Source organism: Pongo abelii, chromosome 1 (genome assembly GCF_028885655.2).
Source record: "Pongo abelii isolate AG06213 chromosome 1, NHGRI_mPonAbe1-v2.0_pri, whole genome shotgun sequence".
Classification (NCBI taxonomy): Eukaryota; Metazoa; Chordata; class Mammalia; order Primates; family Hominidae; genus Pongo; species Pongo abelii.
Genome location: NC_071985.2, coordinates 122620001 through 122633850, shown reverse-complemented (window position 1 = coordinate 122633850; position 13850 = coordinate 122620001). Strand labels below are relative to the sequence as shown.

The following is a 13850-nucleotide window of genomic DNA, read 5'->3' as shown; positions in this document are numbered from 1 at the left end:
TTTTTATACAGATGGGGTTTCGCCTTGTTGCCCAGGCTGGTCTTAAACTCCTGGGTTCAAGCCATCTGCCTCTTGGCCTCCCAAAGTCCTGGGATTAGAGGTGTGAGCCACTGCGCCCAGCCTGTTTGGTATGTTTAAATGCATGGGAGTCCCACAGCTACAGGCTGAAGCAGACTACTTTTTGTCAGCTGAAATCACACAGCCCAGAGTGCAGACGGGCACAGGAGATGCCCCTGTGTTGATCATGATTAAAGCACTCTTAACAGAGATGATGGGCCACCAGCCACACCATGGGCAGTGTCTCCTCCAGGGCACACCAGAGAAGGCACTGAGGGAGGGAGAAACTCACTCTTGGCACCATAACACTGGCTGGGGTCCTGGTGTTCCGAGAGCCCCAGTGGAGCTCAGAGACAGTGTGGGAAAGAAGGCCCCCTGCTGATCCCAGCTTAGGTTAGCAGGGCATGTGTGTGCATGCATTTGCGTGTGCATGTGCGTGTGTGTAAGAGAGAGTGAGCGATAGCTGTGGGCTGCTCCTTGGGGACTCCTGTGCTTGTGCACTGCAGGGATGCAGAAGTCTTGGCTCCAGGAAAGAGCTCTTCTGTGAAAGTGACAGCCCTGCCTGTTTCCTGACTGCCTTGCCTCTTGCTCCTTTGCTGCACTCCAGCTCACCGAGTCCCACACTTCCACATGGACTTGCGTGTGCTGGGCCCTCAGTCAGGGCATCCTTCTTCATCAGGGCAACTCCTGTTCCTCCTTCACACCCACCCAAGCTCCCTCCCAGGTGAAGCCTGTGATCAGGGCCCACCTCCTGCTGGAGTTAGAACTTCTTTGCCTCCATAGTAAAGTTTACTATCCTGTTCCTGCCTCAGTGCCAGGCGATGTCTGTGCTCAGACCATGACCCCTAAGAGGAGGGCAGGAGGATGGCTGGTGATCTGCAAGAGGAGGGGTCTGGTCTCCACATGAGACTTTGTGCCCAGGCCCCAGGCTGGCTTGGTTGGTGTCAGCCGCTGGAACTGGCTGGTGAGGTCACCAGTGACATCTAGTGGTCACAGCAGGCTACAGCCCGGTGAGGTTTTCCAGCAGTTGTGAGTTCCATGTGGGCTCTGGAGCCAGGTTTCTGAGCTGCTCCCAGCCAGTGTCTGACTTCTCCAGGGCACCAGGCCACTAGCACAGGGCAGGACTTAGGTTGTCTGGTGTGAGGACCGAGGCCTGTCAGATGTTGGACTACCCACTGTCAGCCAGAGAGGGCTGGGACTGTAAGTGATGTCCTCTGGGCTCCTGTGGCCCCATGAGATAGCTGCCTTCCTCCTGCTCCAGCTCCTTGGCCCTGCAGGCCCCAGGCTCCGGTTCACCTGGGCCTCAGCTCCCTGAGACCCGGGGAGGGAGGAGGCCTTAGGGCCCTCATGGGAGAAGCCACAGACCCATTTTGGTGCAGCTGCTGAGACAGCCAATGCCAGCCAGTGGATGAGGGGCAGGGAGTGGGCCACACCTACTGAGCACCTACTATGTGCCAGGCACTATGGAGGGCAGTCTGGGTCAGGGGCCACCTAAAGAGCTGCTGGTCCTGTCCTGTCCTAGGCCTGACAGGGCACAAAGCAGCCCTCTTCCTCAAAGGGGTAAGGGGTCCCTGATGACAGCAACAGGAGGTGGCACAGGCTGAGTGGGGTCTCCAGGAGCACAGTGGTGGGCCTGGGGCAGCCCTTGCCACAGGGCTGTGTCTGGGGACCTGCCAGTCTTCACCTCACCATTGCAGGTGCAGGCACATCATGGGCACTTGAGACACACTGTTGAGTGATGCGGCTACATGGGCTGGAGGCAGCAGGGTGTGCTGGGGACCACAGCTTTGTGCTCTCAGCTTCCCAGATTCCACTTTCTCTGCCAAAGTTGCCCCATGAACCATTTGCAGACTGTAAGGAGAGCAGGGAGAAGGACCGTGTTCTTAGAAGGGAGGCCTGCAGCGCTACTGACTGCACTTGGTTTGCATGAACTGTCCCTTCCTGCTCCTGCTTCTCCCACCCCGCGCCCAACACGGTTCTTTGCTTTTCTACCTTCTTCCCTGGTGCAGCTCCCCTGCCTGCACTTTTTATCTCATCCCCTTTTCCTTGTGTCCCTTCTGCTGTTCTCCCCTTTCCAAGTACTTCCTGCACTCGGCTTTCTTATTCTCCATTCCCTCTCCGTTTCTCTGTCTTGCTTTTGCCCTCCTTCTCTGTCTCCCCAGGTTCTGCTCCATCCCAGGCACCTTCCTTGGAAGGCCATCCTGACATCATTAAAGTACAATAACTTGATCATTTTCCAGGGAGTGAGGTGGGCAGAGGCCATAGTTTATCTTCTATATGAGCCTTTCCCGTGGCCCCTGGGAGTGGTTGTGAACTTCCCACCTCCTGGGGCCCCCCTCAGCAGTCAGCAAAGTCCTCTGCTTGCTGACCTGTACAAGCAGTGGGGCCCACCCCGGCCTGTGGGGATTCACACCTTGGGCACAGTTCTAGGCACAGTGGGATCTTCCTTCACTGTTGAGGGGTGACAGTAAGAGCTGCCGTTTACATTTATAAATTAAATCTATATGTCTGGATGTCTTCATGGGTTGGATGCTGTGTGAGGTCCTGGGGGTATGGCCTACCTATTTTGGCCCTCACAGCAACCCTGCAAGGGAGGCTGGGCAGTGATCACACTCCCGTTAGACAGAGGAGGAAAATGGGACTCAAGGAACAGGATTGCTCAAGGCAGGCCCCAGGCCGGCAGCTGGACACTTGGCTTTTATCCTGAGGAGTTCACACCCTCAGCATTCAATGTCCAGTCCATCTGCTCAGGAGATTGCAAAGGGCTTCTGAGGAACCCAGATGTTCACAGACCTGTTCCAAAGCACCCTCCCATGCCATCCATCTTCCCCACCAGACATTGTGCTTGTTTCCCAGTGACACAAATTGCATTTGCAGTTGTTTTCAAGATAGCCTAATACTATCCAGCACTGTCTGCACACATTGATTCCTTTCCCCAAGTCACCAGACCCACTCATTCCCAATAATCTTCCCCCCTAATTATGGCAATCATTGTCTGATTGCATGCTCCGATTACACAATTACATTTTCTAATGCTAATTGCATAATTATCACAAGCAATTACATGGGAAAACATAAAATTTCCAGGCTCCAAATGTGATTTGAGGGTCCAGAAAAGTGCCCCCACTGTCCCACTTAGGAAAGGCAATGGGGTCTCCTGGGCACAGACACAGGGGCTGGGTAGTGACCATCTCTCTCGGCTTCTCTGGGCACCACTAATTCTGAAGCTTTTATCTTCATGGCCCAACTAGGACTCTCTAGAATAGGTAGCCTGGTTCAGACAGTGTGGCCCAGCAGATATGACTCTCTAAGCCCCAGTCACAAGGGCCCCTGCCTGCACACAGCCGCTGGTCTGGGAGAAACAAAGCCTGAGCTGTGGTGCTCATGTGCTTCTAGAAGCCCAGGCCCAATGTGTCTTCTTCAGTGGCTTCCAGTGTCCTGGGCAGTGTCTGGTTGGGTGGATGGGTCTGAGGAAGAGATGCTGGAGGCAGCCAGTTGATTTTCATCTTTCTGCTTTGCTCAGGACATCTCCCATGGTGTGGCCCCAGTCCTGTCCAACTGACGGTTTGTCCACCACAGAGTCCTCCCCTCTAGAGGCTGGGAGTGCCCACATGGCCAAGGAGAAACCTCCTCCATCCCCCTGCTCCCTCTGCAGAGAGGCCCTGCAGCCAGAGAGTCCACAGGTCTCCCCCACACTGTATGTACAGGTACATTTACAAATTCTATCTTATTTCAAATGCACCAGGGGAGCTGGCTATTTAAAGAAATGCTATAGAAGATCCTTTGGTAAAGACTGGCCTCACTTTCTGATTGATTTTTTATGTAATTTTGTATTTTCATCTCTCTAGGGCAGGAGGTGGGGGTGAGAGAGAGGCTGCAGGCGGGTTTATATCTTTCCACAGCCTGCTGCACTGGACCTGCCCTCATGCCCCTGGATGGCTCAATGTGTCTCAATTTTATCTTCTTCATTTGACAGACGGGTATTCAAGGCATTCTGTGTACCAGGCTTGTGTTGGAAGCGTGGGACACAAAGGCAGAGAAGACCTAGTCCCAGTCTCTGAGGGCTAATGAGGGAGACACAGATGTGTGCTAGGTGCATTCACATAAGTACGTTCAAGGGGAGCAATGGTTGCATGGAGGGAGGTGGGATTATCTCTTCCCAGGGCTGGGGAAAGCAGGGAGGTGATTTTCAACCTGAATTTTTTTCTTTCTTTTTCTTTCTTTTTTTTTCCTTTTCTTCTTTTTTTTTTTTTTTTTTTTCTCAGAGGCAAGATCTTATGTTGTCCAGGCTGGTCTTGGACTGCTGAGCTCAAGCTATCTTTCTGCCTTGGTTTCCCAAGTAGCTGAGACTATAGGCATGCATTAACCTGAGTTTTGAAGGATGAGTTGGAAGAGTTCAAATGGGACAAGCAAGTAGAGGAAATACAGATTGGTGTGGCTACAGTGGAGGATGCCAAGTGGGGAGGCATGAGGCTGGGTGACAAGCAGGGCCCAGCCAAGGAGGTCGGTTTTGATTCCAAAAGCAGAGGAAACTAAACTGGATGGTGTTACTCAGAGGAGTACACAACCTTGCTTTTATTTTGGGAGGATCCCCTTGGCTGTGGTATGAATGGACCCAAGGTGGTGGGACTGGTGGAGGAGATGAACTATGGGCTGGAGGGAGTTGACAGCCTGAACCGGTGGGCGGTGGGGATGCAGAGGAGGAGTGGGTTTTGGAGACATTTTCAGGGAAGAAGGGAAATAACAAGGGGGCTCATTTAGTGGGGGAAAGGAGAGGAGGAAGGAAGTGAGGAAGGGATGGAAGGTCAGGGAATTCCTGACTTGTGAGCTCTAGTTTCCCTATGGACTAGAATATGAGTCACCCGGCAAGAGTGAACATGGGGCTGGGGTGAGGGGTGAGGGCTAGCTGAGTTTGTGGCATCTGTGGGTATTTTCTTTTCTTCTTCTTTTTTTTTTCTGAGACAGAATCTCATTCTGTCGCCCAGGCTGGAGTGCAGTGGAGTGATCTCGGCTCACTGCAACCTCTGCCTCCCGGTTTCAAGCGATTCTCCTGCCTCAGCCTCCTGAGTAGCTGGGATATCAGGTGCGCGCCACCACGCCCGGCTAATTTTTGTATTTTTAGTAGAGACGGGGTTTCACCATGTTGGTCAGGCTGGTCTTGAACTCCTGACCTCATGATCTGCCCGCCTCGGCCTCCCAAAGTGCTAGGATTACAGGCATGAGCCACCGCACCTGGCCCTATGGGTATCTTCACCAGCTGCTCTTGGCTGCCAGGTTCCAAAGACAGGGACAGAGCTTGCAGCCACCTTTGGGTGGAGGTCAGGGCCGGGTGCCGTGGAAGGGCAGTTCAGGAAAGTCCAAGGATGTTGACAACAGCATCATGCCACTGTAGCTTCCAGGCAGGTGGAAAAGGAAAGGAGGTTAGGTGGGAGGGAGGGAGAGGGTGAGTGAGAAGAAGGGCACAGTCGAGCACAGAGCTAGTGAGGGTTGAGGGGATCCCTGACAAAATCAGCCCACTGGCTGCGAGACGTTATTCTGGTCTTCTCCAAGGTTGCTCAGTTCTAAAATGAGACGATACTTTCCCCCAGGCTAAATTGTGACAACATATATAAAGGGCTTGATCCAGAAGGCCTTCAGCAATGTGTTGCACTGAAAACTGCCAAATGCAACAGAAGTTGCAGACACAGAGGAGGCCCAATCAGTGTCCTTTTTCATATTCACCTTTGAGCCGGGGGTGCCTGCTCAGGGCCTGGGCCACAAAAGGCACTGAGCAGAGATTTGTTTAGGAGGCAACATGAGGTAACAGTGAAGACACGAGCAATGCTGCCTGCTTGCTGTAGGATCAGCCAAGCCTCCACTTTCTCCTCTGGCAGATGAAGATCATGGAGGTGCCTGCCTCATAGGTTGAGAGGATTCAATTAGGCAAGCCTGTGATGCAGATGCTGTTGGCTGTCCTGCTCCATCCCCTCAGCATTCACATTCCTGAGGGCCCGATGGCTTCCTACTTTTCTGTGGTCACAGGAGCATGCTGCTTACACCTGTGGACCAGAAGTGCCAAGGAGGTAGCACTTCTATTAGCCAAAGACAGGAGTCAGAACATAAAGACGCAGCTTTGGCCAGGTGCGGTGGCTTATGCCTGTAACCTCAGCACTTTGGGAGGCCAAAGGAGGCAGATTGCTTGAGTCCGGGAGTTTGAGATCAGCCTGGGCAGCATGGAGAAACCCATCTCTACTGAAAATACAAAAATTAGCCAGGCATGGTGGTGTGCAGCTGTAGTCCCAGTTACTTGGGAGGCTGACACAGAATTACTTAAACCCAGGAAACGGAGGTTGCAGTGAGCTGAGATCATGCCACTGCACTCCAGCCCGTGCGACAGAGTGACACCCTGTCTCAAAAAACAAAAAAACCAAAAAACCATACCTGGTGCAACTCAGGTGTGTTCCATGCAACCTCCCAGAGCTCCAGCTGGATAACATACTAGTTGCCTACAATGGCAACCTGCTCATGAATGCACGTTTTGATTTCCCTCCGTTCCTCATCTCACTTCCTTACTCCCCTCCTGGTGCCTCCTGGGATCACCTCCTAATTGAGTACTTGTGCTCAAATCCCTGTCTCAGGGTCTGCTGCTGGAAAGCCCAATCCAAGAGAGCTTGTAAAGTGCTTGACAGAAAGAGGACACTTGACAAATGCTAGCCGGCTCACTAGTGTGAAAGTGTCATGAAGGCAGAAGGCATCCATTTGAATATGACTGTCTCCCCAGGTCCAGGTGCTGGCACAGAGATGACACCTAATACACATGTGTTGAAGAAATCAATAGACACGCTCCTCCCACCACCCTGTTCTTTCCCTCCCTCCCTTTCCCTAGTCTCTCTCCTTTCTCCCAGTCCCACATTTTCTCTCCTGGTGCTCTTTTTCTCCTCTCGTGGAGGAAGGATGCTCTGGGCCCAAATACCCCTTTGCTGTCCCAAAAGTTCCGCTCTGTAAATGAGCCCTCCTGCAGCATTGTGACATCACCGTGCACTAGCCAATGGCTGCCTGCCTAAGCTGGGTTCCTGGTCTCCTGGGACTACTAGCCCTCTGTTGATAGGGAGAAGCCAACATCTCCTGCAGGACCCTCTAATCTTCAGGGCAGCTCCCAGAGTATGGATCCCTCCTGATTCCACTGTTAGCCCGATGTTCCTCACAGTCAAGCTGCTCCTGGGCCAGAGATGCAGTCTGAAGGTGTCAGGGCAAGAGAGTGTAGCCACGCTGAAGAGACTGGTGTCCAGGCGGCTGAAGGTGCCTGAGGAGCAGCAGCACCTGCTTTTCCGCGGCCAGCTCCTGGAGGATGACAAGCGCCTCTCCGACTACTGCATTGGGCCCAATGCCTCTATCAATGTCATCATGCGGCCCTTGGAGAAGATGGAGCTAAAGGAGGCCCACCAGCCCCAGACCCAGCCCCTGTGGCACCAGCTGGGACCGGTCCTAGCTAAACACTTTGAACCACAGGATGCCAAGGCCGTGCTGCAGCTGCTGAGGCAGGAGCATGAGGAGCGCCTGCAGAAGATAAGCCTGGAGCACCTGGAGCAGCTGGCCCAGTACCTCCTGGCAGAGGAGCCGCACGTGGAGCCAGCTGGAGAGAGGGAGCATGAGGCGAAGGCACAGCCTCAGAGCTCCTGCGACGTGGAGGAGGAGGAGGCAGCAGCTGATCAGTAAACGGGCCATCCTACCCATTTGCATGCTAAAATTCTCCCGGCCTCATCCTTATGTGTTCCCTGGTGACTTTTCCTACTACTTCCTGCTGATGTGGATGCGTCCACACCCCTTTTTGAACCTTCCAAGCAGCTGGAGGGTTTTTGGATCCCTGTCCCCTCTTGGGCCTGAGGTCCTCCCTCTGAAATGCAGAGTGACCCGAACCTCATCATCATGCTTCTCCTAGAAGGGTTCTGATCACCGGAGGGCAGCGCCAAAGGCCGCAGTCCCCTCCTGTGCTGGCAGCTTTGCCCACACATACCCAGCAGCTCCCCAGGCTGAAAGCAGCCCTGGCCTAGGGTCTCCATGGTTCTATGCAGACCCCCTTTCTCCTTTGGAACAGAAAGACAATGTGAGTTCGTTTTCCTCCATCCTCAGACCATGACATCCCCCCTAGGCTCCCCAGCAGCCAAGAGGAGAGGAATGTCAGGTAGCTGCCCCTTGCCTTCTGGGTGAGGCTGCCCCTGCTGTTCTCCTGCTTGTGCTTCCAGCTTAAGGGACAGGCACAGCAGAGGTGGGAGTGGGACGAGGGCACGTACCGGGTGCCAGCCCTGGAGCCCTCAGGGAGACAGACACAGACCAAGAATAGCAGGAAACTGAGCCTCAGGCAGAAAAAAAGTTCAGCAAAGTCATACATTCCCTGTGGCCAGCATGAACAGAGCCATGCCCCACCCTCCCAGACTGATCAGTCAGTAGGTATCACAGATCACATTACCTGCCCAGCGCTGCCCAAGGCTCCCTGGAAGGAAAAATGGTATCTGTCAATGAGGATCCTTGCCCTCACAGAGCACGCAGCCTAGATGCAGAGAACTGGTATACGTGTGAAAAGTAAAGCGGTGACATGAAACTAGAGTCTAGTGTGTGTAACTGAATGCACGGGGCCTCACGGGGCCCTGGGTTCAGCAAAGAGGGACCAGTACCCTGCAGACTACAAGGAAAGCCAGGCCCTTTACTTTGTTCTTTGAGTGAGAGAGTGGCCCTTGCAGAGGCTGAGGAGTCCCCACACTCTGTGTGTGGGTGGGAGGGAGCGGGGAGCTGTGGTCCCCCATTCACTGCTGAAGCCTCTGAAATGCTGTTATTGCAAAAGTTTCAGTCCTGAGTGATGGGGATGGAGGGAAGGGGTGGAGGAGAATGTCTTGAACAAGCAGGGCCCCCTTCCCTAGGACGCATTCTGTCCTTGGCCTGCAGGGCCCTTCGTCCTCTCTTCCAGTCCTAGTCCAGCTGTGTGGCCATGGGTAACCTGCTTTTCCTATCTGATGCTCAGGTTTCCCACCTGTTGCATGGGCATCCTTATAACAGCATCTACTTACCCCATGAGTGTTTGTGAGGGTTAGAGGCAAAGACTGTCCAACTGGGAGGGATGTCTTCTAGTGGTGGGCTCAGCGGCAGTGACAAGGATGGATGTGGAAAGCATTCTGTTTGTGGGAGCCTGCTTAGCAGTGGTCATTCCCTCACCTCCCAGAATAAGACAACTTCGTTCAGCTTATGACCCAGCTCCTTTCCCAGTGCCCCACACACTGTCCCAGCCAAGAGAGGAAACCAGGGGCTCTGAGGAGACTAATGACCTCTCCCTGGGGCACCAAGGACCCAGCACGCACTGGCTGCAGCCAGTACTCCCAGGCTGGGGTTTAGGGGGCCCAAGCCTGCTCCTTGGTTCCTGTCCTGGTCCTGCTCCTGGGCCCTGCATCATCAGCAGGGGAGCCCTCTTGACAGTTCTGTGAGTGTTTTTATGCTGGGGCTGTACCATTTGCCAAGGGAGATGAGCCTATTATCTTTACATTAGGGGAACTAATAGCCCATTTCCCAGGAAATCCGTGAGCGATAAAAATAAGTGGGCCGTTTTATTCCTTTTACTGAGAGAAGCTGGCATGAAGGACAGGGGAAGCCTTTGTTTTCTCTCTAGTTAGTGGAAGTATCAGGGCTGGCTGTGAGCAGGCCAGGGGAGGCAGCCACCTCCACTGTCTGTCCCCAGCACTGCAAGGGAAGATGTCTCCATTCCCAAACGGGGAAGAAGGAAAGTTGGTCTGCTCTTCCATGCGCCTCCCACTACCGACTTCCCCCATCCCAAGGGCCCTCCTGCCCCTGTTCCTCCCTTCAAAAGCAGGAGAGAATGCACTGTCACTTGGAACTTAGCAGGAACTTGCACCTGTTTGTCACCACTCCCAGGAATGGTCTTACTCAGTGCTGTGTTTCTCAATGGGTGTGTGTTTCTCAAAGGGGTGACAGGCATTATCCCCTAAAGGATGTTGTTATAGTCATCAGAGAACAGAAGTTAGGGGTGTACTGAAGGGCTAGGGGCAGGATCAACCCCTAATACTCCAGCGATGGGTTTGGATCCCATCTGTGTTGAGAACACTAGCTCTTGGGCTGCCTGCCATGGGACCCCTCACTGTGCCTAGTTTTGCCCTATTTCAAACTGAAGCCTGTACCAGTGCACCTGTTGAAGGCTCCCTATTTCCTCTCTGCTTCACTAGGGAGAAGGCACTTTTTCTAAACTTCAGCCTTGGGCAGAAACTCTTTCCCCTAACTCCCCACAACATCTCTCCCCTACCTACCTACAGGTAACAAAAAAATGCTGGGGGCATTTCAGGACAGCCACCACATCCAGTAGCCAGCTTCGTATTTCTATCCACAGAGAAATCTAGCTTCTCATTCCAGCTCCTTCCCGGGTCACCTGCAGGCCAACACCCCTCAGTCCACTGGTCCATGGCAAAATAGTCTTTCTGACGGAAATAGGCAGAGCATCCTGGTCCATCTGCTATTTAGTCAGTCCTTTGCTTTTGGATCAATGAACATATATGGGCCTCTGCCTCAGTCTGTTTGCGCTGCTATAACAAAATACCTTAGACTGGGTAATTTACAAACAACAGAAATTTATCATTTACAGTTCTGAAGGCTGGGGTTTCCAAGAGGAGGGTGCCAGCAGATGTGGTGTCTGCTGAGGACCTGTTCCTCACTGACAATGCCTGCTGTGTTTCCTCACATTGCAGAAGGACAAACAGGCTCCTTGCAGTCTTTTTTTTTTTTTGATAGGGTCTACCTCTGTCACCCAGGCTGGGGTGCAGAGGCATGATCTCAGCTCACTGCAGCCTTGACTTCCCAGGCTTAGGTGATCCTCCCACCTCAGCCTCCCGAGTAGCTGGGACTACAGGTTCACACCACCACACCCAGCTAATTTTTGTATTTTTTGTAGAGACAGGGTTTCACCACATTGCCCAGCCTGGTCTCAGACTGCTGGGCTCAAGTGATCTGCCCACCTTGGCCTCCCAAAGTGCTGGGATTACAGGTATCAGCCACCACACCTGGCCTCAATCTCCTTTACAAAGGCACTAATCCCATTCATGAGGACAAGCCGTTGTGATTTAATCACTTCCCCAAAGTCCCTACCTCTTAATGCTACCACACTGGGGATTATGTTTCAACATGTGAATTTTGGGGGACATCAGCATTCAGACCACAGCATCCTGCCATGTGACAGGCTTTGTGCTGAGATTTAGGCTGGTAGACAAGGAGTCCTGTCTCCTGGACCGAGAGTAGTGCGCCCCCTGCTGTCCCTTGCAGCATGGTGCAGCAGAGGGGCTTCGGAAACCCCTGACCTCCAGTATCATCCCGTAATTAGGATGCGGTGATGTGTTGGTAGGTAGCTGTGGTGCTTTTACCACTAGTCCTGAAAGATGGGGCAGGCAGTGGTGTGTCAGGATGAAGTCTTGCAGATGTGGAAGAAGCTTTCAATGTTCCAGGGCTCCAGAAACCCCGGATGGCTGATTTTAGAAGCAAATCCAGTCCTCTCCCCTCCTTCCACTCCGACTTGCTCCCCTCCATCAGCCTTTGTTCAGGATTAAGTGAGATTTTAGTTATCATATAAAGCTTCCAGCCATTTTAAACTGGGGAAGAGAGGCATGGGTAGAAGGAAGTGGAGGGCAGGGCTGCGCCTCCTCAGAGAAACAGCAGAGTCCAGTGGAGGTGCCTGAGGGAAGACATGGTGACATTGTGTTGAGATGTAAACAGACAGGATGGGCGGGCTCTGGGCATCTTCCTTCTGTGCTGGGAGAGGTGCTGTTATAATGGGCAAGGACCAGGGGTAGAATGTCAGCTTTTTTTTTTTTTTTTGAGACAGTGTCTTGTTCTGTTGCCCAGGCTGGAGTACAGTGGTGCAATCATGGCTCACTGCAGCAGCCTTGAACTCCCAGGCTCGAGCAATCCTCCCACCTCAGCTTCCTGAGTAGCTGGGGCTACAGGTGTGCACTACCATGCCCAGATATTTTTTTTTTAATTTTTCTTTTGTAGAGATGGTCTTACTATGTTGACCAGGCCGGTTTCAAACACCTGGCCTCAAGCAATCCTCTTTCTTGAGCTTCCAAAGTGCAAGATTACAGGCGTGAGCCACTGCACCCAGTTCAGTTTCTATTTCTATATCTGAGACTTAGCTTGAACACCACTTCGCTTTTGCTAAATGAAAAATATTGATGCCATAATAAATGCAGTAAGCTCTCTTGGATGCAGTTCTAAAACTGTTGAATTCTTCATACTGTGGGGTGGCCCCATTAGTGAGAGAGTCACTGCAAATGGAAGTCCAGAAGTACTGAGTCTAGGTCTTCACATCAGGACTAATTTGACAAAAGCACCAGCTGTGAAATGGAATGATCAGACTGTCCCCTGAGTAGGTGCACTCTGACAGCCAGAGATCCCAGTGTAGGAAGTCTCCTGCACTGGACATGGGCCTGGGACCCAGTCTTGGCTCTTCTATTTGCCTTGAGCCTTGGACAAGTCAAGTCACTTCATATCTCTGGACCAGAGACTCCCTCATTTGCAAAATAGAAGAAGCGATTGGACTTGACCCCTAAATTACCTTCTGACACTAAGGTTCTGTGATGGTGTGAAGTCATGAACCGGAGCTGCTGATGCCCCAGGCTGGGGAAAAGCAACAGGAGCTGGCTCTCACGGGGGCGCTGTGAGGCCTTGAACACACATCAGGGATGGCCATTTATTATGAAGATAGACAATGGCGGGATGGTCAGGATGACTTGCTACCAAATAGCATGGACAATATAAATACATTTTTGTAATGAAATATGAAGCTCAAAATCATACAAAACAACATTATAGATATTATTTAGGGACACATGCTTAAGAAAACATTAATAAATGTTTGGTAGGAAGGGAAATGCAACCAAGGAAACTTTTACAAGGGCTTCAATTATAAAATGTATTGTATCAAGTGGTGGGTACATGGGTATTAGTTTTCTATTACTGTACAATGAACTACAGTCATCCCTTAGTATACACGGGGGATTGGTTCCAGAACCACACCCCCTCCCCTGCATTATACCCAAATCCACACAGACTTAAGTGCGCCCTGAGGAAGTCGGGTGTACAAAGAGCCAGCCCTCTGTATACATGGGTTTTGCGTTTTGTGAATATTGTATTTTAAATTTGCATTTGGTTGAAAAAAATCCATGTATAAGCAGATCTACTCAGTTCAAACTCATGTTGTTCAAAGGTCAACTGTACTACAAATTTAGCAGTTTAAAACAACACGCATTATCTCACACTTCAGTGCCATATCTCACCTGGGTCCTCTGCTTAGGGTCTTAAGCTGCTGCCGTGAAGATATTGACTGGGTTGTGTTCTCTTCTGGAGGCTTGGCAGGGGAGGAATTGGCGTCCAAATTCCCGTGGTTGGCAGAATTGATTTTCTTGCAGTTGTGGGACTGAGGGCCTGGGCTTTTTGCTGGACGTTGGTGGGAGGTCACCCACAGTTCCCAGAGGCTGCCTGCAGTTCCTTGCCGTGTGAACTTTTCTAGCATGACTGCTTGCTTTAGCAAAGAGAATTTCTAGAGTTAGCTGGCAAGGCCAAGTCTTCTACAACATAATGTAATCATGAGAGTGATGCCTCACGTTTGCCAGTTCTGTTAGTTAGAAGCGAGTCACAGGCCCTGCCCACATTCAGAGGGAGGGGATTACACAAAGGCTTGGACACCAGGAGGTGGAGATCACGGGGGCCCTCCTTATATTCTTTCCACTGCAGTAGGTGTTGATTATGTCATTGTATAATTTTGTATG

General features: G+C 51.9%; 1 protein-coding gene and 1 long non-coding RNA gene across 3 annotated transcripts in view; both read left to right on the top strand.

The window, feature by feature from the left end:
- LOC129049716 (uncharacterized) overlaps positions 1–13850 on the top strand; it is a 59345-nt gene that overhangs the window by 23335 nt on the left and 22160 nt on the right. The window lies entirely within an intron of this gene.
- On the top strand, positions 6680–8635 carry UBL4B (ubiquitin like 4B). The gene has a single exon (XM_002832467.5). It carries the CDS (start codon positions 7231–7233, stop codon positions 7750–7752), a length of 522 nt encoding a protein of 173 aa, XP_002832513.3. The 5' UTR covers positions 6680–7230; the 3' UTR covers positions 7753–8635.

Excerpts from the sequence above, each read along its gene's own strand:
- UBL4B (XM_002832467.5), top strand. The coding sequence starts at position 7,231 with ATGTTCCTCACAGTCAAGCTGCTCCTGGGCCAGAGATGCAGTCTGAAG.